The sequence below is a fragment of the Sphaeramia orbicularis genome, chromosome 22 (assembly GCF_902148855.1).
Source record: "Sphaeramia orbicularis chromosome 22, fSphaOr1.1, whole genome shotgun sequence".
Taxonomy (NCBI): Eukaryota; Metazoa; Chordata; class Actinopteri; order Kurtiformes; family Apogonidae; genus Sphaeramia; species Sphaeramia orbicularis.
Genome location: NC_043978.1, coordinates 18,158,513 through 18,182,496, shown reverse-complemented (window position 1 = coordinate 18,182,496; position 23,984 = coordinate 18,158,513). Strand labels below are relative to the sequence as shown.

The 23,984-nt window shown below is 38.8% G+C and overlaps 1 protein-coding gene across 2 annotated transcripts in view; it reads left to right on the top strand.

Moving 5' to 3' along the window:
- rab11fip5a (RAB11 family interacting protein 5a (class I)) overlaps positions 1-23,648 on the top strand; it is a 49,936-nt gene extending 26,288 nt beyond the window's left edge. Inside the window, exons 2-7 of one of the 2 annotated variants that reach the window (XM_030126116.1) lie at positions 5,076-5,587; positions 7,805-8,378; positions 11,875-12,989; positions 13,023-14,733; positions 16,632-16,785; positions 17,399-23,648. In XM_030126116.1, coding sequence (XP_029981976.1) covers positions 5,076-5,587; positions 7,805-8,378; positions 11,875-12,989; positions 13,023-14,733; positions 16,632-16,785; positions 17,399-17,656 — 4,324 coding nt within the window. In that variant the 3' untranslated portion in view covers positions 17,657-23,648. Of the gene's footprint in view, positions 1-5,075; positions 5,588-7,804; positions 8,379-11,874; positions 14,734-16,631; positions 16,786-17,398 lie in introns of both variants that reach the window. The other variant, XM_030126115.1, reaches the window with a different exon arrangement.
- Positions 23,649-23,984: the final 336 nt, after the last annotated feature.

The window sequence follows — 23,984 nt, the reverse complement described above, 5'->3', positions numbered from 1 at the left end:
TTCCATTTGAACTCTCTCCATGAACTAGAATTAGTGACTATGTGGGCTTCAGAGCATATATCTGCCCACACCTCATCTGGTATGTGTGTGTTAATTTCCAATTCTCATCTACATTTTATGTTCGAAGTGTTATTAATTGTAAAATTTGAAAGTGCTCGGTAAAACTGGCTAATTGCTTTTGGAAGTCTGTTCCCATGTTGAATTTTTACCAATAATTGTTCAACTGGTGAGGGATTCAGGACTTTCTTCCACTCTTTATGTTTTATCTAAAAGCTCCTCAGCTGAAGATACCTGAAAAAATCTGTATTGGGAAGCTGAAATTGACGCCTTAATTCTTTTTAATGGTTTTAATGGTTCTATTGGTTACTACTGGTGTAGCTGGTGGTTTTAGATTAAAAATGCCTCCCTTCGCTGCTTGCAGGAATGCGAACCCCACCTCGGCCACAGGGAGTTGGCTGCCGTGTCAGGAGCAGAACTGATACTATTGTTGGACCATCACCGTGAAACTTAAGTCCACACCTTAGAGGCACTTGTGGCAGCACACTTTAAGACACTTTGGTTTTCTGGACACCTGGCAATGCAAACAGACGATCAAAGATAAAATTCTTCTTTGTGTCTCGATAATCTGCGATCTTGATTAATAGTAGTAGGACCTAATAGGAGTGTCTCTGTTTCTACATGTCATATTTCCTGCGTTCCTGTCTGGATTAGTTAATGAAAACAACTTTATTTCCCACGTCTGTCACAGTTGTGCTGTTTTTCTATTTAGTCCGTATGACGTCTTGTGCTATAAAAAGCGTCTGCATTCCTCTGGACTCCACCTGCTCATTATTCAGATCCTCAGAGCTGAAAGGAGCTGCTTTTTCTTCTAATTGTTTTCATTCGTCTTGGGTGTTGCCGAGTTTTCAGAGCTGAACTTCAGGCCAGGGGCAGATACGATTACATAACAGCCTCTGTGGTGACTTAGAGGACTTCTGCTTTCTACTATTCAGGGTGTTTTTATTTCTTATGTAACCCAACAGTGCTATATTAACCTAAAAAGAACATCTGGCATCAGTAAACCCTGGTATATCCTCTAGTGTTGCAGTTAAAACTTATCCTGAAAAAAAAAAAAAAAATCACATCTGTTATTGGCGATTAATCTGATGAATGACAATAATTATTTCTTGTAAATGTAAAGGCCAATCTGCTGTTGGACTTACAGGGTCAGTCATAGATATTATAAACACACAGACAATATAAATTAATTAGTGACTTCATAGAAAGTGTAAACTATATTATGTCAATCATGACTTTAATCAGTTATAGAAACAGAGGAGTTACTGGTTGATAAATAGCAGACAATCATTGACAACACATTATGTGACTAAATATATAAAGATTTATATCTTTGAGCTCCATTCACAGCCTTCACTTGTTCTAAAAGGTTGACAGACCTCCTGTGCCTGGTTACAGTTGCTAACGTAAGATTGGGAGGGGCTTAGCAAAGGGTCCGCCCATGTTTCTTTCAATGCCTTAAGCCAGGGATGTCAAACTCATTTTAGTTCAGGTTCCACATTCAGTCCAATATGATCTTTAAGTGGGCCAAACCAGTAAAATAATAACGGTAGAAGAAGTAAAATTACATTATGAAAATGTTAAGGAAAAATTAGTGCAATTTTAACAATATTATTCCTCAGTTTGTCATTTACACGTGTGCGTTACAACTTACAGGTCACAGTGGATCTGCAAATACACAAAACATTTAGTAACAGGTACAATATTGGTAAAATTGTTTTTAAATTTCAGGTTATTTACATGTTTTGTGAAAAGATATTTTGTAAATTTAAACATTTTCATGTAATTTTACTTTTTTTTTAACAATTAAACAAAGAGAAAAAAATGTAGTCGTCATTACTTAGAGGTTATTATGGTAGTATTTTACTGGTCTGAGCCCCTTTAGATTATATTGGTGTTTATGTGGAGCCTGAATTAAAATGATATTGACATCCTTGACTGTTAATATCTTCAGTATAATTTATGCATTTGTCAAATTCATCCCACGGGCTGGATTGGATCCTTTGGCGGTCAGGTTTTTGGCCCCCATGCTGGATGTTTGAGACGTGCCTTGAGCTGTGAATGTGACATCTCATCAAACATCTTGAAGGAATTTCTCAAATTATGCACAAATGTCCACCTAGGATTTTGCACAAATGTATTAATATTAATATACAAGAAAATAAAATGATGATGATTAGAGATGGTGTTTTATATCCAGAAGTTCAAAGATCAGCTCCACTTTGTCTTCATAATGTTCCGTAAAAACACTTTTAACTCTAGAACAGAATCAATAGGTGTCAGAGGACATTTTAATGTGTCATATTTTGTTGTTTAATGGTGTAATGTGTGATATATAGATTGCTTGATATTGGAGGAAATGTTCTAGTTACACCCTGATAAAGAAAGCGTAAGATCATATCAGAAAAAAAAGATGCCGTACTTTCTACAGGGTTAAATATAACTGTTTAGCCAAATCATAAAACTTAGTGACTATTGGTCTAAACTTTAATTAGTCTATCTGTTAGTTTTCAGTCTTGATTGTAGCGTTGTTACACTGTACGGTTACATTACATTAGAGGATGTTGTGGGGAGATAAAAAGCATTCTGGTTTCCAGCTCAGTAAGCAGTCGATGTCTGCGTTTCCTTTCTGAGTTGAGGAACCTCACTCAGTTTTCTTTCATGTTGACACTTTCGAGTCTGGTCTTTTATGTATTGAACCTCAAATCATGAATGCTTCATCCCACAGCGTGACATTTAGATTCTCCTGTTGACTCAACACCAACAGGACATCGCTGAGCTTTCATGAAACAGCATTTCTTTACCATTTGACTTCCTGCTTATTTTCTCTTTTTCTGTATTTGTGCATCCAGACTGAATTCACTCACTGCTTTAAGAAGTTTCACATCCACATCATGTAATTACAAAATAGGAATAGCTTGACGTAATTAGCATTCATTTATTAGTGAGTGATAGTGTAATACTTAGTGCTAAAATCCAGTTCATACATCCAGCTTTATATCAAATTTAACATCAAATTGGTCTTTTGTATTGTTTTGCTCTTTTTGCAACATTTATTATTGTTTTTTGTCATTTTCTTCTTTTTTGGAGGTCTTTTTATGTTGTTTTTGTTCTTCAACTTGTTTTCATTTTGTGTCATGTTATTTAGTTTGGTCTTTATGCTGATTTCTTTTTGTCTTGTTGCATGTTTTCTTCTCATTTTTGTCTCATTTTTATCGTGTTATGTCTCATATCGTTTTAGTTTTTTGTCATAATTTAAGAAACATAATTTAATACACCACAAATAACTATGTCTCTCCCTCAACTTTTAGTCATACCCAAAAATCAAACTTTAAACTGACTTGCAGGTACAAAACAGGTACATATATGCTGATGAAGATCTGGATGTTGTCTTTCAACGGCAGCTCATTGCTTTTAATATGCTAAATGCTAATGCTAGGCACTGTATGTTTTACAATGGGATGCAAACTGAATTTCACTACAGCAGCTGTAAACTGAGTTAACCTTTAACCTTAACTGTAGCTTAAATTTAAACTTCAAACTCTTATGACATAACAATTTTCCATTCATTATGGTAATTATCTCTTTCAGCTGATACAGAAGTTTTTATCATAATAACATTTTTGGCTGTACTCCCAACTCCTACGTTGCCTTATTTGACCTAGTTTCCCTTTCAAGGTACTTTTAAGTCTGCTAAACTTTGAATTGTCAGCCTGATAGGGTTGTTTCTTACACACAGAGGTGTAAAAATTGTTCTCGATTGAGTTGTCAGCTCGGGCAGTTGTTTGTGACTTGGCCTTTGAGTACAGAAGCAGAAATGGCTGAGAAAAGCAACTATGTGGTAGAGGTGTGAGGTGAAAATAGCCCAGCAGCAGTACAGGAAGTGAAAGAATAAAGGAGGCCTTGGTTTCACGCCCAGTTTTCTTTCATCCTCCCTGTGCTGATAACTTCCCGTTGGCAGCACCAAGTGTCAGAAACACATGCAAACTGGGGGGATTTTTCTCAGTCATATCGTTTTTTTGGTTGTGTTTTTTTTTTTTCTATAACCAGACAGATGAGACTTTCCCATGAGTCATGATGTGGTCAACATGTTGGCGCCTTTCCTCCCACAGTGTTTCTAAGAAGTGTGCCCTTCAGTTAAAGAATTGCTGTTTGGGGTCACCTGTCGCTCAGACGCATGAGTTTATGTAGGACAGACGCTAAATTAAATCAGAGCCCTGCATTGTTGTACGTCATTGTTCTTGCTCACCGGGACTGGTAACAAAAACAGAAGGCCTCTCCAAGGAATTGTGTGGATGTTTGGCCACACACAGTGTTATGGTATTAGGACACAGAAACACAGTGTCGGACTGTGTGAGGACAGATTAGCCCCTTTCATGACCATAACAATACAACCATTCACATGTTCACAGCCCTCAGTCACTTAACACTTTAGATGCTTAAATATAAACACTAGGCATTACAGTTTTGGACATTTTAGTTTAGTTTGAGTTTTACCATTGCAGAGTAGTTGAGAAAATGTTTTTTTGAGGTGTGGAAAACCAGACCTTGGTTGGTAATATGAGGTTTTTCTACTAGAAACACTAACTTCGAAGAAAAGTCAGTGTTTTTATGGCCAGTTTGATGACCATTTCTAAAGTTATTGATGAATTACTTTGCTTTAGCCCTTAAACACAGCTTCTAATGGAGTCAAAGATGATTCATTTGTAGCAGTGTTGAATATTTTATGTGAAGGGGTATTGGCTGATTAAAGTAGTACTCCAAAATATTGTAATTGCATCCGTTCATATCTTATTTTACTATATCGTAGCCTTTAAATATTCACTATCAGACCTCTTAGTGGGCAAATTCTTCTGTGAAATATCAGTATTGGTCCAGAATTTTACAATCTGTGCATCTCTACTTATTTTGGATAGAAAAAGCCTCAAATTCTCTCATTCATACTGGTCATAGTTCCTTTGTTAAGTGTTACTAAATGATAAATATGTCACTGAAATGAGTGGGTCCATGTTTTCCAGGTGGTATAGACTCAACTCCAAGACGGGGAAGAAGGAGAAAGAGCGAGGCGACATCCAAATCAGTGTCCAGTTCACCCGAAACAACCTGACAGCCAGCATGTACGACCTGGTCATGAAGGACAAGGGCGTCTCCACCTTCATCAAGCTGAAGGAGCGTATGAGGGGGAAGAGGAGATCCAGCGAGGAGGACTCGTCGTCAGCTGTGCTGCCCGGCGGTTACGGGTCTCTAGTTCGCATGCGTCAGCGGCTGCCCAGCGACGGCGGGGGCGAAGAGGACTACGAGGATGACGAAGGCGGTGAGGTGCGACGGAGCAAGATGAGGACCTTCTTCCTGAGGGGGAAGCTGAGGAAGTCGTCAGACACTCGGTCTAGCACGTCGCTGGGCTCGGAGAGCAGCGAGTCGTCGTCACGGGGTGGGAGCCTCAGTCCCACGGCAGGAATCAGCGTGGTGGTCTCGGACCTGTCCAACTCACCCAGCAACAGCAGCAACCTGACAGCCGACAACAGCCCAGGTGAGGACAACGGGACACTAGAGAGTCAACCATTAGTGGGTTTTTAAAGGAAGGTAGAGTTGGTGGGTATGAGGTGGTTCACTTCTTGTTTCCTAAGTGGGCGTGGTCTGAGGGGTTTATCAATGATGCCAACAGACTTTGCTGTTTTCTTACAAAGTCAATGTGGCTCTTCCAGCTCAAATTTTCATCAATCAAGACTCCAAGGAAACTTGCTGATGAAACCTGAGTAATTGGGTCATTTCCTGTGGATAAATAGATGTTAGAATTGCAGTATTTTTTGTTTTTTAATGTAAATATGATGAAATTGGATTTTAACATTAAGAGATAGTTTATTGAATGCAAACCATTTAGAAACATTATCTAAATCATGATTTGCTTTGGACATAAGTACCTTAAAGTAAAGGGTTATGAATGTTGTCTGGATGGATGAAGGTAGATTAAACTGTTAAACCCTATACTAGGCCATTTATTTCCAGTCCAGTTCCAGGCTTCTTCATATAAAATCAAGTTATGATCAGAAAACAGCTAAGGTAAGATAATATTCAGAATCATCTCTTCAGAATGTCACCTTTATTTTTCTTCTTCTTTGCCTCGTTCAGTGAATTTTATCAGTATAGAAATAATATTTGTACTGTTGGATCTGCTTAGTGTTACCTTAAGTTTGTCTCCTTGGTCTGTTGTTTTATTGAATTATTCATGACATATGCTGGTCTCAGACTGTTAGATTGGTTTACATATTTCACCATTTAAGGGCTTTTTGTTAGAGTTCTGTTTTTCCAAGAATTCGTTTTGGTGAGCTTTAACTGATGTTCTGGTCACATGGATGTATAGAACGTGTATATTGCCACAAGCATCACATAGCATTACCATGGCAACACAGATGGAACTGTGGGCACTCGAGGCACTAGGGCTTAAGAGGTCACATTGGTCTAGATAAAATACGCTCATAAAACACATTTTTTGCAGGTAACGAACGCTGTTCTACTTCATTTAATTTTCTTGGTTTTTTTTACCTCCTTCAGATGAGATTTGTGATAAAAGATCTCACAAGTCCTCAAACAAAGTCACTTTTCTCCTGATCTGTGTCTGAGAAATGTCATTGTAATGTCAGAATGTTCAGCGGACATGTGTCTTATGGAAAATGGGTTAAATATTTATGTTTTCGTCTCAGCAGTGAAACAATTTGTTGTAATCTCTTAATCATGTTTACATCCACTGCAAGAATAGATGTGACAGGGCTGCGTCCAGCCACATAAAGAGCCGGGGCTTTGGAGATACCATGTGATGCTGAAACAGGAAGTGACCCTCCAGTGAAGTGGTAGTATTGAAGTAGTATTAAGATGACTAAATTCCTACAAAAGACAATGACATTTGCTATTTTCGGGTGAAGCTGCAGCTCAAAGGTTGCTGTCATTTTGTGTAGTTAGGATGACTTTCATAGCAATAAAACACAAATAGAGATAAGAAGAAAAATGACCATCATGCCACTGTGATATAGAAATATTCACCCTTGTTCCAGCATAAAGTTCATAATAAAAAGTAGAACAGGAGTTTGTGTTGCACTGGAAAATGTTAGGTTTCACTTGGAGATCAATTCATGAATTTCAGATTGTTCTTTGACCCCAATCTGAAAGTAATTCTAACCAGATATTCGGAAAAACAATGAGCCCAATTACATTTACACTAATACTCCAATCATTATCCAATTTCTGGAGTTATCCGATTATTCAAGTGCTGGTGTGGTTGGTATAATCTGATATGCTATATTAGATAACAGCAGTAATCTGATTATGAGAAATCAGATTAACCCACCTGGATTATACTTGCTCTTGTACATCTGTGCATGTGTAAACATGATTAAAAATAGTAAAAAATGGAGGTGATGTAGTCCAATGTAAGTGGAAGACAATAATAAGTTTGATTCTACCATTTCTGCATGTGTATGTACTCTCCAAAAAATCCAGTAATGGACTGAAACAATTATTGCATTTGTGAAGTGCATGTAAATACATTAACATCTGATTATTACGGATAATTATCTGATTACTCTAAGTTATCAGCTTTTTATGGTCATGAAAACAGACTCACTGTCTGGTCAAAGCCGTCATCACCTGATTAAACTGACTCTTATTATAATCTGTGTTGATTACATGCAACCACTTCTCTCTTTCCCTTTTCTGCATCTTCTTATTTCCTTCTCTTGCTTCATTTTTCTAGAGCACACAGCAAACACGTCACCAAAGTTGTCCTCTCCCAGATGTGAGTTCGGTGATGAGGCCGGTGAGATCACCATAGCAGTGCCTCAGCCCTCAGCGTGCGTTAACGGAAGCCATGCAACCAAGGACTCAGGTTCAGGAAAACCTGCAGGGTCGTTAGGTCTAGGACTGTTGCAGAAAACTTTGCCACTCTCCACGTCTCTGCAGAATCTCAGCCCGCGGACCTCCACAGACTTGTCCAAAGGTGTGGGAGATGGCCGCCGCTGGTCCTTCGACAAGCCCGGCGAGGAGGAGAAGGCTGCCATAGCAGCAGCTTTGGAGAAAAGTGGCCCCATGGTGAGTGATGAAGAGGAGCATTTAGGAGAGGCCACCCTGCTGAAGCCCACCTCCTCCTCCTCCTCCTCCTCTGCAGCAGAGACCGAGGGGAAGAAACCAAGGAGGAACTTTTTCTCTCATGGGAGGAGTGATTCTGGAAAAGGGTCGAATCAGTCCAAGGATGAGTCTGAAGAGGCCCCGGGTGCAGAGGACAAACACAGGGGGTGGTTTGGATCTAAGGACTCGCACAGCAAACTCAGGTGAGATTCACACGAGACCACGGAGACGACTGAGCCATCAGCAGTAAAATACACTATATGGACAAAAGTATTTGGACATGTTGAATTCCAGTGTTTTTTTTAACAGGTCTGGGATACAAAACAATAATGACAAATGTCTTAATATAGTTTTATATTGTGATAAATATTGTATTGGTTAGTTTTGTTTAAATGGTTATCTTTGCTATCAAAATGCCTCAGATGGTTTTCATCAAACCATCAATATCCATATTCAATATTTACTTAAAGTTTAATGGGAAGTTTTTCTTCCTAAGTGAGATGTGAAGAAAGCAGATGGTTAGTTGTGGTAGAAAATTATTATTTCCAGTCAGAGCACACTCAATATTTTAGAAATTTAGAGGTAAAACATTTAAAATTATAATCATGGATAAAAAACAAAACAAAATCAATGTTGAGAGAAACTACGTAAAAACCATCTCTGAGGCATTTTGGAAGCAAAGATAACAATTTAAACAAAACCAACCAGTGTAATGCAATGATATTTATCACAATATAAAACTATATTCGGACATTTGTCATTATTGTTTTGCATCCCAGACCCCCGTTAGAAAAGAAACACCTGAATTCAACATGTCCCAATATCTTTGTCCATATAGTGCATATGAATGAACTAGCACAGATTAGACTGTTGCTGCAAATATGACTTTATTTTGCAGAAATAAGTGTACCTTTCCATGTATAGGCTGACGTTTTCATAGAAGTAGAATGATTGTGAAAATGCCATAAAGTAACAGTAAATCATCGGAATAAGAAAGAATAAAGCAACATATTTAAATTACAGATATAGAAATAAGAGTTTCCGTATGCCACAAATCATACCAGGGACTGCATTTCATTCAGTCTTTGCATGTTACAGAAAATGATCCTATGATGAGGTATTTAACTTATATGCAGTTAAAAGTTTTACTCAGTGGACCAATATGAGAATATTTCAGGTAAAACTCCACAATTAATCCAACCATAATGTCAACCTTTGCAGTTATGATCACAACAGGCTATAGTTTAAAGGCCCTCTGTGGATTCAGTGACACTATGTGAAAAGAAAAGATATGCAACAAGTTAGATAAAATCCACATTTTAAAAGGAAATGGTACATATAAAATGATAAGTTTAATGATAAATTACTAACTGACAATGATCAGCACGCTGTGAATTTTGCTTGATACCAAAGCAAATAGATAATAGTCGATAATAATCACAATTTGACTTTTTCACCAAAATGTATGTCCAGTTTCAAACACATTTTAAGCTTGAGTTGGCTTGGTGTAATGTTATTGTGGCCTGGAAGCGCTGAAGTGGAAATAGAACAAGTAGTGATGGTTTTTCAATACTTAATCAGTGTTTCCTATAGGATTTTTTTTTTTTTTACCTCCCCATCAGCCGTGATAGTTCAGCTATTTTTATTTATACTCTATTACTCCCGTTGGTTCCCATTTCCTGCTGCGAGGCTTGTTTCCAAACAGTAAACCTCTTCCCTGGGTAAGATGGCGGCGACTTGGACCAAAGCCTTCCTATCTCTGGTTTATATCTATGGTTTAAACTGGCATCGGAGCAGTTCCCTTTCACTTCCTGTGTCCTGGAAGTCATTCCCGGCTCCGTAGAAATCTGTCGTTTTGCTGCCGGGCTCAGTCTCTGGTTACAGCCGGTATCTGCAATGCAGATGGGAGCGGAGAGCTGCTCCAGTGAAATTATCTTTAAGAATCTACAACAGGCTGTTTTATGGTTCAGTGATAATGTCGATGATGATGTGAGCTGGAACAGTCTTTATTCCTTTTACAGGTTTTGTGTGTATGAATCTGTGTGGGAGAAAAAAAAACATCTTATTTTTATTTCCACTTCCAACACAAGCACGCTCTTAAGTGGGTAATTTATTTTGGGGGTGTCACATGCTGTATTTGCACTTCTCACGGTTGAACGTGTTGCCTCCACACTTTTATTTGGCCTTAGAATTAATATTTAATCCAGGCGTTCAATATCAGTACTTTAATTACTTTAGAGTAAGTTTTCTTTTTTATTACTCTTCATTTAACCAACCAAGCTCGAGATTAAAAAAAGACCAAGCCCGCTCTCCTGCCGTAATATTTTTATCCACAGAGCAGAAGTAAAATATTGGACCCATAAGCACCTTGTGAGTGAAGCGAGGTCAGCTATTCTGGACTGTAGTACACCCAATACCTTTGAGCCAGCTCTGGAACTATACATTTCCACAGCTTACACACCCCCATGTTCAGACATCCTTGGGGAAAGTGCCAAGTTGGCAGAGGTAGCACTAAGTAATCACTACACCCAGCTACAGCCACGTTTTCTCTGGAAATATTACATCATGAGCCGACGAAAACGTAGAAGAGACTCGCGGATGAGTGTAGTGCATTAGGTTTAGAGTCGCTATCGGAGCAGGTGGAAAGTAATCATGACATTTTTCACTCTTACTGTCACGTTTAAAGCAACAGTTAAAGCTTTGGGATATTATGACCTAAAAAATACATATACGTATTTATAGAATATTGTGCAAGTCCTAGTCCAATATTATGTTTGTGATGATCACATATATGCATATGTCAATCTCTGTATTTAGATCCAATTTGGATATCCGTGAAGTATGTACAACAGGAAAAACAAACATTTCATCATAAAAACAGCTTCTATAAACCAAAGTGGTCATATTTAGTGTGACCTCCCTTTGCACTTTACGTGTCTAACTCTTTTGTTTAGACAATATGAGATTTATAGCTTAAATTTTCTGATGCTTTATACCAGGTTTCAGTCAACACATATCAGATGTTTCTAATTGTTAGTGCTGCCTCTTGTCATGGGTTCAGAGGTCACACTAAATAGCGACTTTTACCTTTAAAACACATTTAGTTCGGTTTTTTGTGCGTCTTTTAAGGCTGTGCACATAATTCCTATGAAAAAAAGACTGAGGAATAAATATGTAGGATCATATAAACCCTGCAAAAACAACAAAGATATACGTGGAATGAGACTTTTGCACAGGACTGTATGTTTTTTTTTTTAATTTATTCATCTCAGTATATACTGAGGTGAAATCTAACAGACATAATAGAAATAGAAAGTTATTACACTTAGAACATGGGTAATCAGTGGTAATAAAAGTAAAACAAACAATACAAGAATCAGTGAAACAATTGAAACTATTACTATTTCTAATTAAAAAGAAAAACTCCAATCATCATGACATCAGCAGTGTATTTACAGCCATCTGTATAACGAAAAAAAACTTTGTTGAACAGATGAAGTGCAATGCCATGCAGGTGAATTTGTTTCTTGCTGTAGGTCAGTCCAAGTGTGTTTGAGGAAAGCTGGGATTTTACGACTATAAGGCATAAGGCACCAAAGTACACCTTTTTTCATTTTTTTTTTTACATTCATGGTGCTCTTATTGATCCATACAAACAATCCTCACTAATCACAAGGACTGTGTTCCCTTCTTTCACAGCCTGGTGGTGTCACCTAAACTAGAGTCCAGCACTGACCCCCATCCACCACCCCTCCACCTCCTGGGTCCCACTGTAGATCCCTCTCTGCACCACCCTAACCCCTTCTACCCCTCACAGTCCACACCACCTCCCATATCCCCCTGCAACCCTTTCTTCTCTCTCCTGCAGCAAAATCCTTTCTATGAAGACATGCTAACTGCTCAGCCCCTAAAACCTTCGCCGCCTCCTTTGCCGTTTCTTTCCAGCTCCCGCCCCCCTATAGCTCAACTCTTTCCGCAGGCAAGTAACCCTATCCCTACCTTGACCCACCACAACCCACCTGCAGAGGACTCCGTCACTGGCTTGGATGTAGAGAGCGAAGTGATGACCAAAGATGAGAATCGACCTCTTTCTCCTGCTTTATCAGAAAAACAAAACCCTCTAAGCCCGAAGCCGTCAAACCCTTTTGTGTCGGCGAAGGAGCTGGAGATGGATTCAGAGTGGGACCAGTCTTTTGACGAGTTTGCAGCTGGCAGGCTCCAATCTCCAGAGGATCTCACCACAGATTGCAAAACACAGCAAAACACACCCAGTGGCGACCCACCAAAACACAGCATTAATAAAGGAACATTTCTACCCACAGCAGATGCTGATCAACACATAAATATTAATGACACACTAAATCGTCAGCCTTTAAATATCCCCTGCGCAGCAGTTGAAACGCACAAAGCTATCAGTCAGTTGACCGACACTAACATACATCACTTCTACACATTTGCCAAACTTCTCGACACAATCCCAGAACACAACAGCCTTGAAGACGACCACAAATCGTCAAATATGTCAACAAAACCGGATGTCACCATGGAGACTAACAGAACTAAGTGCACTACTAACACAGATCTTTTAACTGACACTAACATGCACCAAATGACTGGTCAAACCTCATCTCAAAAGATCAACAGCAGTTCCCCGGACCCCGGTTCTTCAGGTCTGGGTAGTTCAGCAGAGGAGGATTTCCTTTCATGTGTCTCTTCTTATTCAGCATCCGACAAACTCTCTGCATCATCTTCAGAGGAATCTGAGGTACAGAACTGTGAAAGCAGCTTCCTGGATGTTGAGAAGTACCCAGAAGATGATTTGGTCAAAGATTTAAAGACCCCAGAATCTGAAGATGATGTTATGGACAAGTCAGATGATTTGTCCTTAACTGTTATTAATGATCATGGCCGAAAGGGTTTGGAAGAGTTGCCACCATCACAGTCAGTAGATCTTCCTGTTGTTGCTGCAATTCAGGAAGGAGCAGATACTCAGATGTCAAACTATTCCATTCCCAATCTATTGCCAGATGTAGCTGTTTCTACACCTCCAGATAATGAACTTTGCTCCACACACCCATCCATATTCATCATAACCTCCTCCCCAGGGGTAACCCAGACCTTCTCAGACTCCATCTTTGAGAGCACTACCTTAGGAGAGGATGATGCTAGTCAGCCATTCAAAGTTTTTGGTGATTTCCTCAACACTAGTCATATCAGTCCAAGCCAAGACAATACACTTCTGCATACTCAAACATCCGACCAAAGCAGCAACAGCAGTTTTCTCCAAAGCCTGTATGTTAGCGCAGACTCCCAGGAATACCAAACCTGCCAGTCCGAGACTTCATCCAAATGCATCTCGGAGCTTTCTGAGACTCTACACTCAGCAAACTCGACCATTTGTGAGGAGTTGAGCAATAACCAGGACCTAGAGGATTCCACCAAAGAAGAAATATACCCGCCTGATGTATTTGAAGAATTCTACTGTGTGACAGATAAGAGAGGAGCAACCTTGGAGTCAAATGTTGAGTCTGAAAAGGTGATGTTTTGTGAGGAGTTGAGCAAAAACCAAGGACCAGAGGAATCCACCAAAGAAATCAACACGTCTGACGTATTTGAAGAATCCTACTGTGTGATGGAGGAGAGAGGAGCAACCCTGGAGTCAAATGAATCAAGTAATGAAGGAAACCAAAAAACTGGTGAAAGTGAAGAATCCTGTTTTGGGGTAGAGGAAAGAAGACCAATTTTGGATTCAGACGTCCACTCTGCAAACTTGAAGCCATGTGAGGAGATGAGTCAAATCGAGGGTGTAAAGGAATCCACCACTGAAGGAACCAACCCAGTTGATGTATTAGAGGAATCTCGTTGTGGAACAAATGAGAATGAAGCAACTTGTAACTCCGTAAATTCAACGCTTTATGTGGAACAGAGTGAAATCCAGGGCCTAAAGGAATCAAGTAATGAAGAAAATAAAAACACTAGCATAGTTGAAGAATCTTGTTGTGAGGTGGAAGAGAGACGACCAAACTTTGACACAAACCTGATGCCATGTGAGGAGCTGAGCAAAATCCCAGGCCTAGAGGAATCGACTACTGAAGAAAATAAAAGAACTGTTGTATCTGAGGGACGAGCAACCTTTGAGTCAGATTTCACAATAGGTTTTGACTTCGGTTTAGTCCCTGTAGACTCTTACATGAGCTGTAATCCGAAGCAGCTCTGCAAAGAATCTGTGGATGGCGTGTTTTCAAAGCGCCTTGAGGCGGAAAATGCCACGCTACACCGCTCCCTGTCCGAGTCAAAGCTGGCACCAGACCTCAACGAACTACGTCGGGCTTCCTTCGGCAGCGATCCCGGCGCAATGAAGGAGTCCTCGTTCTCATCCTCCCAGATCCATCTGACCTCCCTCGCACCCTCTCTAACTCCTGAAAGTAGTAGCTCTCTCTTAGCGCTCTGTCCCCTTCCTCCCTTTGCCAACTTGGTGGCGACATCGCCATCGAACACCGCTGATCCGCAACCAATGCAGCCGGACACGCAGGAGCAAACAGACGGCCACCAAAACAGGTAAGGCTGCACATGCTCAGTGCAGAGGTGAAAAATGGTGGAAGGGACGCACTTCTTCTTCTTTTTCCCACTTTCAGACTTTTCTATCCTGTTTTCTCGTCTCGTCTTTGCGCCTCCGCCGCTCTGCTTCCGTCGGCTTCACCTGATTGCCGCCATATCTCCTGGGGTTTCTCCTTTGTGGTGTGACCTGCTCTTTTGGTCGCGTACACATGAACAAACATGAACACACACTCAGGTGTTAACAGGACTCCACTGCAGGTGTCTAGTGTGTCCTGGCTCTGTGGTAACAGGAGGCGAAACAGAGCCTCAGGCCAATTAGCAGTTATTATTTTGTCCTGATTCCTACCACTCACCCCCTCCCCTCGACACACACATGTACACACCAGACACACACACCTCCCCCCTCCCACAGGGCAAAGACTTTTCTCACACAACCACACTCATTTGCTAAAATCTCAACCAGAAACCAGACTTTGTACAGAAAAAAAGTGTTGTTGTCTCACGATAACATTTCCTTTTCACCTCAGGGTAATAACACATTTAACATGTTTGATTGCACAAACGCATGCAATTAAGTCTTTCAATTTTGAGCTCATTTAATTTCAATTTTCACCAGTGTTTCCATTAATGAGGAATCTTACACCTGTCTAACTTCCTTTACTTTCAGTCACTAAAGCAAACATTTACAGGGAATTCAAAGGTTGTTTTCACTTTTAATATCTGGTGTCACACTGGGGGTTCAACACTGTTATGAGCTCGAAAACACAGAAATCTATTACACTGGAGCAAAACTAAGCAGTTAGAGACTTGTCTGGTAAAGATATTGTTGTAAATGTAGGTCACTGATACAGGAAACTGCATCTGCAGTGGTTTCAATTGTGCTATTCTCGCAGAAGCAAAATCAACGTTTTGAGCTGTTTAATCATTCACTAAGTTGCCGAGTCTAAGCCTAATAGCCTTTGTTTTTTCCTTTTCCTAATTGCAAATCATGTTTTTAAAGCTAAAGGAAAGTAGAGTGTGTAAGAGGCAGTTGTTGAATACAAAGCAAAAGTACTAATGCATGCTGCAAAAGTACTCAACTATGCATGCATGTATGCAATTATTAGCACAATGCACTGAAGTAGGAAGAGTAAAAGTAGTTTTTAGCACTGTATTTGTTTATGGTTGAGCTTATTTTAACTACTTTATAGACTTTTGGTATTTTGCTCTATAGTGATGCATCATATTCTATAAGATATTGTGAGAGCCATGTATTTCTAAAAACGAAAAATATTAAATGAAATTTAAAAATGAAATAATCAACATTATTAATACTTCTCCTGTCAGTGGACACAATGAGCTTATTTACATGCATACTAAAACTCTGATCATTATCCAGTTTCTGGAGTTATCAGATTATTCATCATATCAACAGAATAAAGTGATATGCTTTATCAGATAACAGCAGTAATCTGACTATGAGAAATCAGATTAACAAACCTGGATTTCTGTGATTTCTTTGTGCATGTATACCTGTTAATCTGATTTATTTCGGATTTGTTTGGTCATGTAAATGGGCTCAGTGTTATAGCTGATTGGTGTAAAGTAGGATTATACCCTAGTAAAGTACAAATACCTCAAATTTATGCTAAAACAGGGGAAGGTCTCTGTATCCTTCTATAATACATTCACTCTGAAAATTCAATGCTGCTCAAACAATTCACCTTGTTTTTTTTAAACAAAATTTGTGTTACTATACATATACAGACTGTGTATTAATAACATCTTCATGGACCTCCAAACCTCCAGTGTGGCATCCAGACTGTTCCCTCACCTGAACGTCATCTGAGTAAAGTCTTCTGTCATGTAATGGAAACCTGACGCTCTGCTGTGTTACCGTTTCGTTTCATTCCGTCCAGCCCCCACCCAGTGAAGCCCCTGACCACTGCCATACTGGCTGAAGAGAAGCGGACTGAGGGCCGGTCAGTGCTGGCCACCGGACTGGAGAAGCTCAAGTCCACCATCAATCCCGGGAGGAGCAGCCATCTCAGCGACGACACCGACAGGAAGAAGGTACGGGGAATAAAAGATGATACGATGATGCACTGATATAAACAAAATGACCCATGATACAGTGATAATTCATGCTGTGTTATCCTAAAAATTTCCGTGACCAAACATACCAATTCTACCTGCCTGTTATTTACATTGGTTGGTTGTCCCCCCCGAGGATGAAATTAATTCAGCAGAAGTAGGGATGTAAAAACCAGAGGGATGGTTGATCTCCCCCATCCCCCTCATCAAATCACACCCTGGTAATAGGAGACTGCTGTACTGCTTGTATGTCAAGTCTCAGAGTAGACACAATAGTCACACATCTTTATTTATTCATTCAAAACACAACAAAATGTTGAGGAAAAACTCCCCAAACGGTGTAGAAAATTATCTCAAACTAAATAAGACAAATAATCTCAAAAAAATGGATTTTTCTTTTCTTCCTCCTCTCTTTTGTCATTCTTTTTCTTTTCTTCTCCTTGTTCTGTTGTCTCATCCTCCTCTGTTTTTTCTCCTCCTTCCTATTGTAATGTTTCATCAGTACACAGCTATATATCTGTACATCTAAAGCATATGTGGGCTTTTCTTTTGACCTCTGACCCCTTTGATCCCCTTGTCCGTCCTTCCTCAGCCTCTGACGGAGGGGGCGGGCTCGTACTACCACCTCACCCACAGTGAACTGGTGGCTCTGCTGGTACAGCGGGAGGCGGAACTGGAGCGTCAGAAGACGGAGTTTGAGCGTCAGCGAGTTGTGCTGGCAAAGCGGGAGGTGGAGCTGCGGAGGCTGAAGCCACAGGTCAAGGATCTGGAGGACTACATTGACACACTGCTGGTGCGCATCATGGAGCAGAAGCCCACCCTCCTACAAGTCCGCTCCAAGTTCAAGTGACGAAGGAGGCGGGAGAAAAGGGTTTGCAGTTCAGTCCGCATCTGTTCACTCTAACCTCCACAACAGCTCTTTAGTCTTTTCACTGCTATGCTGTCCTTTTTGATACAAATATTTAGGCACTGAGAGATGTTTTCCAGACAGCATGCTTTACTGTACTGAAACACGTCCTCGTCGAACGGTTCGGGTCAGGCGGTTCTGAATGTAGCGGGTCCTCAGGTTGTTTTCAGGTTCACTCAGCCAGTTGGTTTTAAGCTCACGGGGAAGTGAGCCACGTGGGTTTCCAGACCCCGATGCTTCCATTTTAGGATCCTGATTGTAGAAACATTGATTTGTCCTTCTCACCTCACCTGCCACCTCTGTCACCCTTTCACACCAGAGAGAAAACGTAGGGTTTCAGTCCACAGTGATGTATGGGAATGCAGGAAAATACCAAAATGATGCCGATTAATGAACAGGAGGGCTAACGTCTCTGAAGGCTGCACATTTTTTAGCCCATTAACTACAGATTGTATGTACATGACAAAAAATGCTGGCCACTTCCTCCGTGAACCAGCTTGGAAAATGATATTTTACCTTCAGGGCAGAGTTTGGTTTCAGTGAATTCAGCACAGCATGAAAATCAACCTGCTGAGATTTGACAATTTTGCTTTTGGTCGTAGTTGTTTCCTCGAGGCAGTGATGGAAATGAAAACTGAACATTTATCTTAAAACCTGCACTAATGTTGCGCTTATTTCTCAGAAAACACTCCAATAATGATTCTCATTATTGATTAACTTTCTCAAGTAATGTCGAGTGTTGATAAAAACATCAGAAATGACCGATAACATTCCCATAAGTGTTTCTGTCTTCAGATACATTTGACTGAACAGTTGAGGAGATTTTATTCTCAAAGGATAAATTTTTAAAAAAGAAATAGATAAAAAGTAAGTGAAGAGAAATGACTTATTGCGGCTAATCTTCTAATGTGTTGTGTATTTTTGCTTGAAATGACTGACAGATCATCAAATTTGTTGCAGATTCCTTTTCGTTGATTGACTAATCAATCAGTCAACAGTTGTGAATGTGTTTGTGCCTTGCAGTAACGACCGACAATCAGGCTTCGTATTTTGCAAAAAAGGAAAGAACTTCAAAACTGCCCTTTCTCACAACTGCTCTTCCACATGCTAGTCTCAGTTACACAGATATAACTCTGATCCCAACATGGACATTCACAATTGTTTACACGGAGGTATACTTATTTAGTTTGTCTTTTTTGGGTGTTGTTCAGACCTCAGTTCTACAGAAACATAGTTCTTGGTTCAGTGTTTTGACCTCCGAGGCATTAATTGTTTCCACAGCGCATCTTTTACATGTACAGTAGAAAAAAAAAGACTTAATCAGATTATCAGATTATGCGTTTGATGATCAGGCTGTAATGCTTTCCTGTTGAAAAGCTTATCAGAGGTTTGGTTCGGTTACATAGTGCGTTATGATTCTATTAGTGGAACATTAGAGTCCATGTAAACACAACTAAAGCCAGATGATCAGTGACGAAAGTTAAGTTTCATGTCTTTGTAAATTGATTTTTTCATCTAAACTGAAATTTACGGAAACCAGTGGCTGCACCAAAGAAGACAAAGATGTAAAATATGGAACTGAGGTGATGGCGAACATCAGACTTTTCACCTGGAATTACTGAGTTTGAGGGAAAATAAGAAGTCAGAAATAATTGAAATTGCTCATAGTTTGAGGTCAAAGTCCACATTATTACTTAATTACCTTGTGTTTGATGTTCAGTAATCCAGATTTATTTATCGAAATCTAAGCATCCAGTTTCTAATGAAGTTAAACATTTATTTATAACATTAATTTCTGTCAGTGCCGGATTCTTTATTTTACTTCATCTGTCTCTTTCTGTTTGTAATGTGTCGACCAATAGTGAACTTTTAGCATAGAAGAAATAGAGCAAAAGAAATAGTTAAAAAAAAAAATTTAATTAAGGATATAGACTGTAAAACGCCCTCTTTAGAAAGATAGAGCTTTTCCAGTTACATGAAACATTCACTTCCTGTCTCCTAAATGGTCAGAAGGAAATTAAAATAGATTAATTAAGTCTAAATAATATATTAACAATACAACTGAAACATTTTGTCATAACTGACTTGTTTTTCCTGCTTGTTTCGTGTGTTTCCAGCTTCTACTTCGGTGACTTTTTGCAAAAGAATGAGGTAAAATCTGTAAATCACATTCGATTTCTCCAGTTGGAATGAGTTGTCCCTTCTCTATGGAAAAAAATATGAATGATGGTCAGTGCCAAGAAACAAATAATATGATCACATTTGAGTTGTGTCAGCATTTATGCACATTTGTCAGTTTAGAAGATAGTTTTATAAGTGAAGAAAGTTACAGTTTGTGGTGAAGATACTACAGAAAGATCTAGTTTAGTATGAAACGGCTCAATGGACTGCATCTCTACTTGCACACCATACACATCGCTAACACTACAATGACTGTTAATCATCATATTTCACCTTGTTCTGCAAGAACGACGTGAAAAATTATATCACAGGTGAAAATCCCTCCATTCTGGTCACATTGAAGCTGCAGAGACGACTTCAGACTCTGAACAGAAACGGTTACAACAATGTCACCTCCATGACTAACAGGTGTAAAATCTTTATATTTATGTACTTTCACAGAATGATACTTAAAGAGTTTTACACTTTATTCACTTGGAAAATTATCTGTTAAACTGACAAACATCATATGTGTAAATGATGGGAATAATTCACACAGGATCAAAATATGGCCATTAACTGTAATATAATTAACATCTCACTAGAAACAACTGTAATAGCATAAACACCTCCTTATATGTCTGGAAATGTGGAGTAGCATTTGTGTTCACCTGAAATATCCGATAATCAAAATTTTACATATTGCTTCACATAATAAAATACCACACATATAAAATCTAAGTCATATACACTTAAAACAACATCAAATGCAGTAAAATAATGTGTAAATGATGGAATAATTCACATGGGATCAAAATATGACCATTAACTGTAATAAAACTAACGTCTAATCAGAAACAACTGTAACAGCATAAACATTTCTGTATAAGTCTGGAAATGTAGTGTAGTATTCACCTGAAATATCTGATAATAAACATTATTTTTACATCATTTCCCTTCACATCAAAACGAGTTACATATTGCTTCACATAAATGTAAAAACTAAGTCATATGCACTTAAAACAACAACAAATGCAGTAAAATAATGTGTAAATGATGGAATAATTCACATTGGATCAAAATATGACCATTAACTGTAATAAAATTAACATTTAATCAGAAACAACTGTAACAGCCTAAATACTTGTATTGTGTTCACCTGAAATATCTGATAATAAACATTATTTTTACATTATTTCCCTTCATGTCAAAACAAGTTACATATTGCTTTACATAATAAAATACCACGCATGTAAACACTAAGTCATATACACTTAAAACAACATCAGATGCAGTAAAATGATGTAGAATTGATGGAATAATTCACATGGGATCAAAATATGACCATTAACTGTAATAAAATTAACATCTAATCAGAACCAAATGTAACAGCAAAAACACCTCTGTATAAGTCCAGAAATTTAAAGCAGTGTTCACCGAAATATCCGATAATAAATGTTATTTTTACATAATTTCCCTTCACCTCAAAACAAAAGTTACATATTGCTTCACATAACTGTAAAAACTAAGTCATATACACTTAAAACAACATCAAATACAGTAAAAATAATGTGTAAATGATGGAATAATTCACATGGAATCAAAATATGATCATTACCTGTAATAAAATTAACATCTAATCTGAAACGACTGTAATAGCATAAACACCTCTGTATAAGTCTGGAAAATTAGAGCAGTGTTCACCGAAATATCTGATTATAACCATTATTTTTACATTATTTCCCTTCACATCAAAACAAAAGTTACATATTGCTTCACATAATTGTAAAAATTAAGTCATGTACACTTAAAACAACATCAAATGCAGTAAAAATAATGTGTAAATGATGGTATAATTCACATGGGGTGAAAATATGACCATTACCTGTAATAAAATTAACATCTCATCAGAAACAACTGTAACAGCATAAACACTTTTGTGTAAGTCCGGAAATTTAAAGCAGTGTTCACCTGAGGTATCTGATAATCCGCATTATTTTTTACATTATTTCCCTTAATGTCAAAACAAGTTACATGTTGCTTCACATAATAAAATACCACACATGTAAAAACTAAGTCATATACACTTTAAACAACATCAAATGCAGTAAAAGAATGTGGAAATGATGGAATAATTCACATGGGATCAAAATATGACCATTAACTGTAATAAAAGTAACATCTAATCAAATAAACACTTCTGTGTAAGTCTGGAAATTTGGAGCAGTGTTCACCTAAAATATCTGATAATAAACATTTCTTTTATTTTCCCTCAAAGTCAGTATTCCTAGTTAAGAATTCCTATGTTAAACAATTTGCACCAACTTCTACTGATATAATATTCTAAAAAAAGTCCAATCGGTGCAGATTAATCACTGTAATAAGTGTAATTTTCCAGCATTGAAGTGTATATTGTTGTGGACTGACGCTCTACAGATGTTCCCTGATAAATACCAAGTGCTCTGACTAGTTTTGGAAACTACAAACCAAATGAGCGGTGTGACAGTTCAGCCTTGTCGTGTGCACATTAACACCAACTGATTGTAGCTTCCGAATGTCCGACAGTGTTCTCTGCCAGCAAAGTGCAAGCGAGCGGTTTTCCTTTCCAGCGTCGGTTTATCTTTTTTGCTTGTTCCTTCCCCTTTATTTCCTTGTTTTTCCCTTTTTTTTAAAAAAAAAAATACGGGCATGTCTTGAAACTTTACCCACAGTGCTCAGCGGCGGCGTCCGCTACCTGAGTCTAGTATGGGTCGCGGCGTTATCAGGTGAAGACAGTATCCCGTCGGTATCGGTATCGGGATCAGCCATCGCAGCTGCTCTTCCCGCTTTATCAACACGACTCCAGCGTAGAGAAAGAGAATTAAAAAAAATGCCTGCGACGTGCTGGTACTTGACCTCTTTTTCCTCAGTGTCTGTGTGTTACATCTGCTTCTGCACAAGCACGCATAACGCTACCGCTTTCAGGTGTTACAAAGGGATATATACCGCATTTACAGCATATATGCCGTATTGAAATGCCAAACGCTGCCTTATTTCTGTTCCGTTCTGCACTTCATTGTACTCGTCAGGGGGGAAAAGAAAAGCCATCTGTTCACTGTTTTTTTTGTTTTATACGTTTTAGATCACTGCACAAAAATAACCTGTATGCATACCAGTAGTAGGTGATTACTGTGAAAAGCCAAAAAAAACACACACATACACAAAAAAAAAAAGAAAAAAAAAAAAAAAAAAAAAGCCAAGCCTTGAACTTTAACCTTCGGAGCAGATCAATACACCATAAAGTATTCTGATATGAAGCCACTTTTAACAGCATTCGTGGATGTTCTTGCACTAATTACTCGTCCGAACATGACTCTACCGTCTCCGTCCGTCGATATCGGTAGAGTTAGATTTAACGTCACGCAGTACCTGCCGCACTTTTCCGATCGCTCCGGGGATTTGAGCGCTCGCCGTCCTTGGCCTCCACGACGACGAAAGACTCACCGATGAACTAACGACGCGTCTACAAAAACCCGCCTCGTCATCTCAGTTCTGCTGTTCTACCGCAACGCATCTTAAAAAGCGCGACTCGGCACTTAACGAAGCGTAAATGTCCTCTCCATGTCTTCCATTTAATGACCTTTTGAGTTGAGATTGTGTTTCGTCGTCCTCGGTTGTGTAGCTGGTTGAATGTGCTCAAGGTAGTGTGTAAGATTGGAAAGTTTACAATTCGTGATGCAATTCTGTTTCACAAATTTTGTATATTTAATAAAGAATATTTTGTGTTTCTTGCTCACCGTATGTTTGGCTTTGTGTTTCTTTGGTGTCAGTTTTTTATGGTCAGGTAAGTTGGTGGTTTCCGATACTAAAAACATAAACTATATGGACAAAAGTATTGGGACACATTTTATATTGTGATAATATCATTTCATTGGTTAGTTTACTTTAATTTTTTAAAAATCTTTGCTTCCAAAATGCCTCAGAGATAGTTTTTACTTAATTCCTCTCCATATATATTTTTTTTTAATCCATGACTGTGTTCTGATGTTTATAAACTATATGGACAAAAATATTTGGACATATCATGGCTACAGCTGTAAGATGTTATGTTCATGCTGATTTGAGATAAACA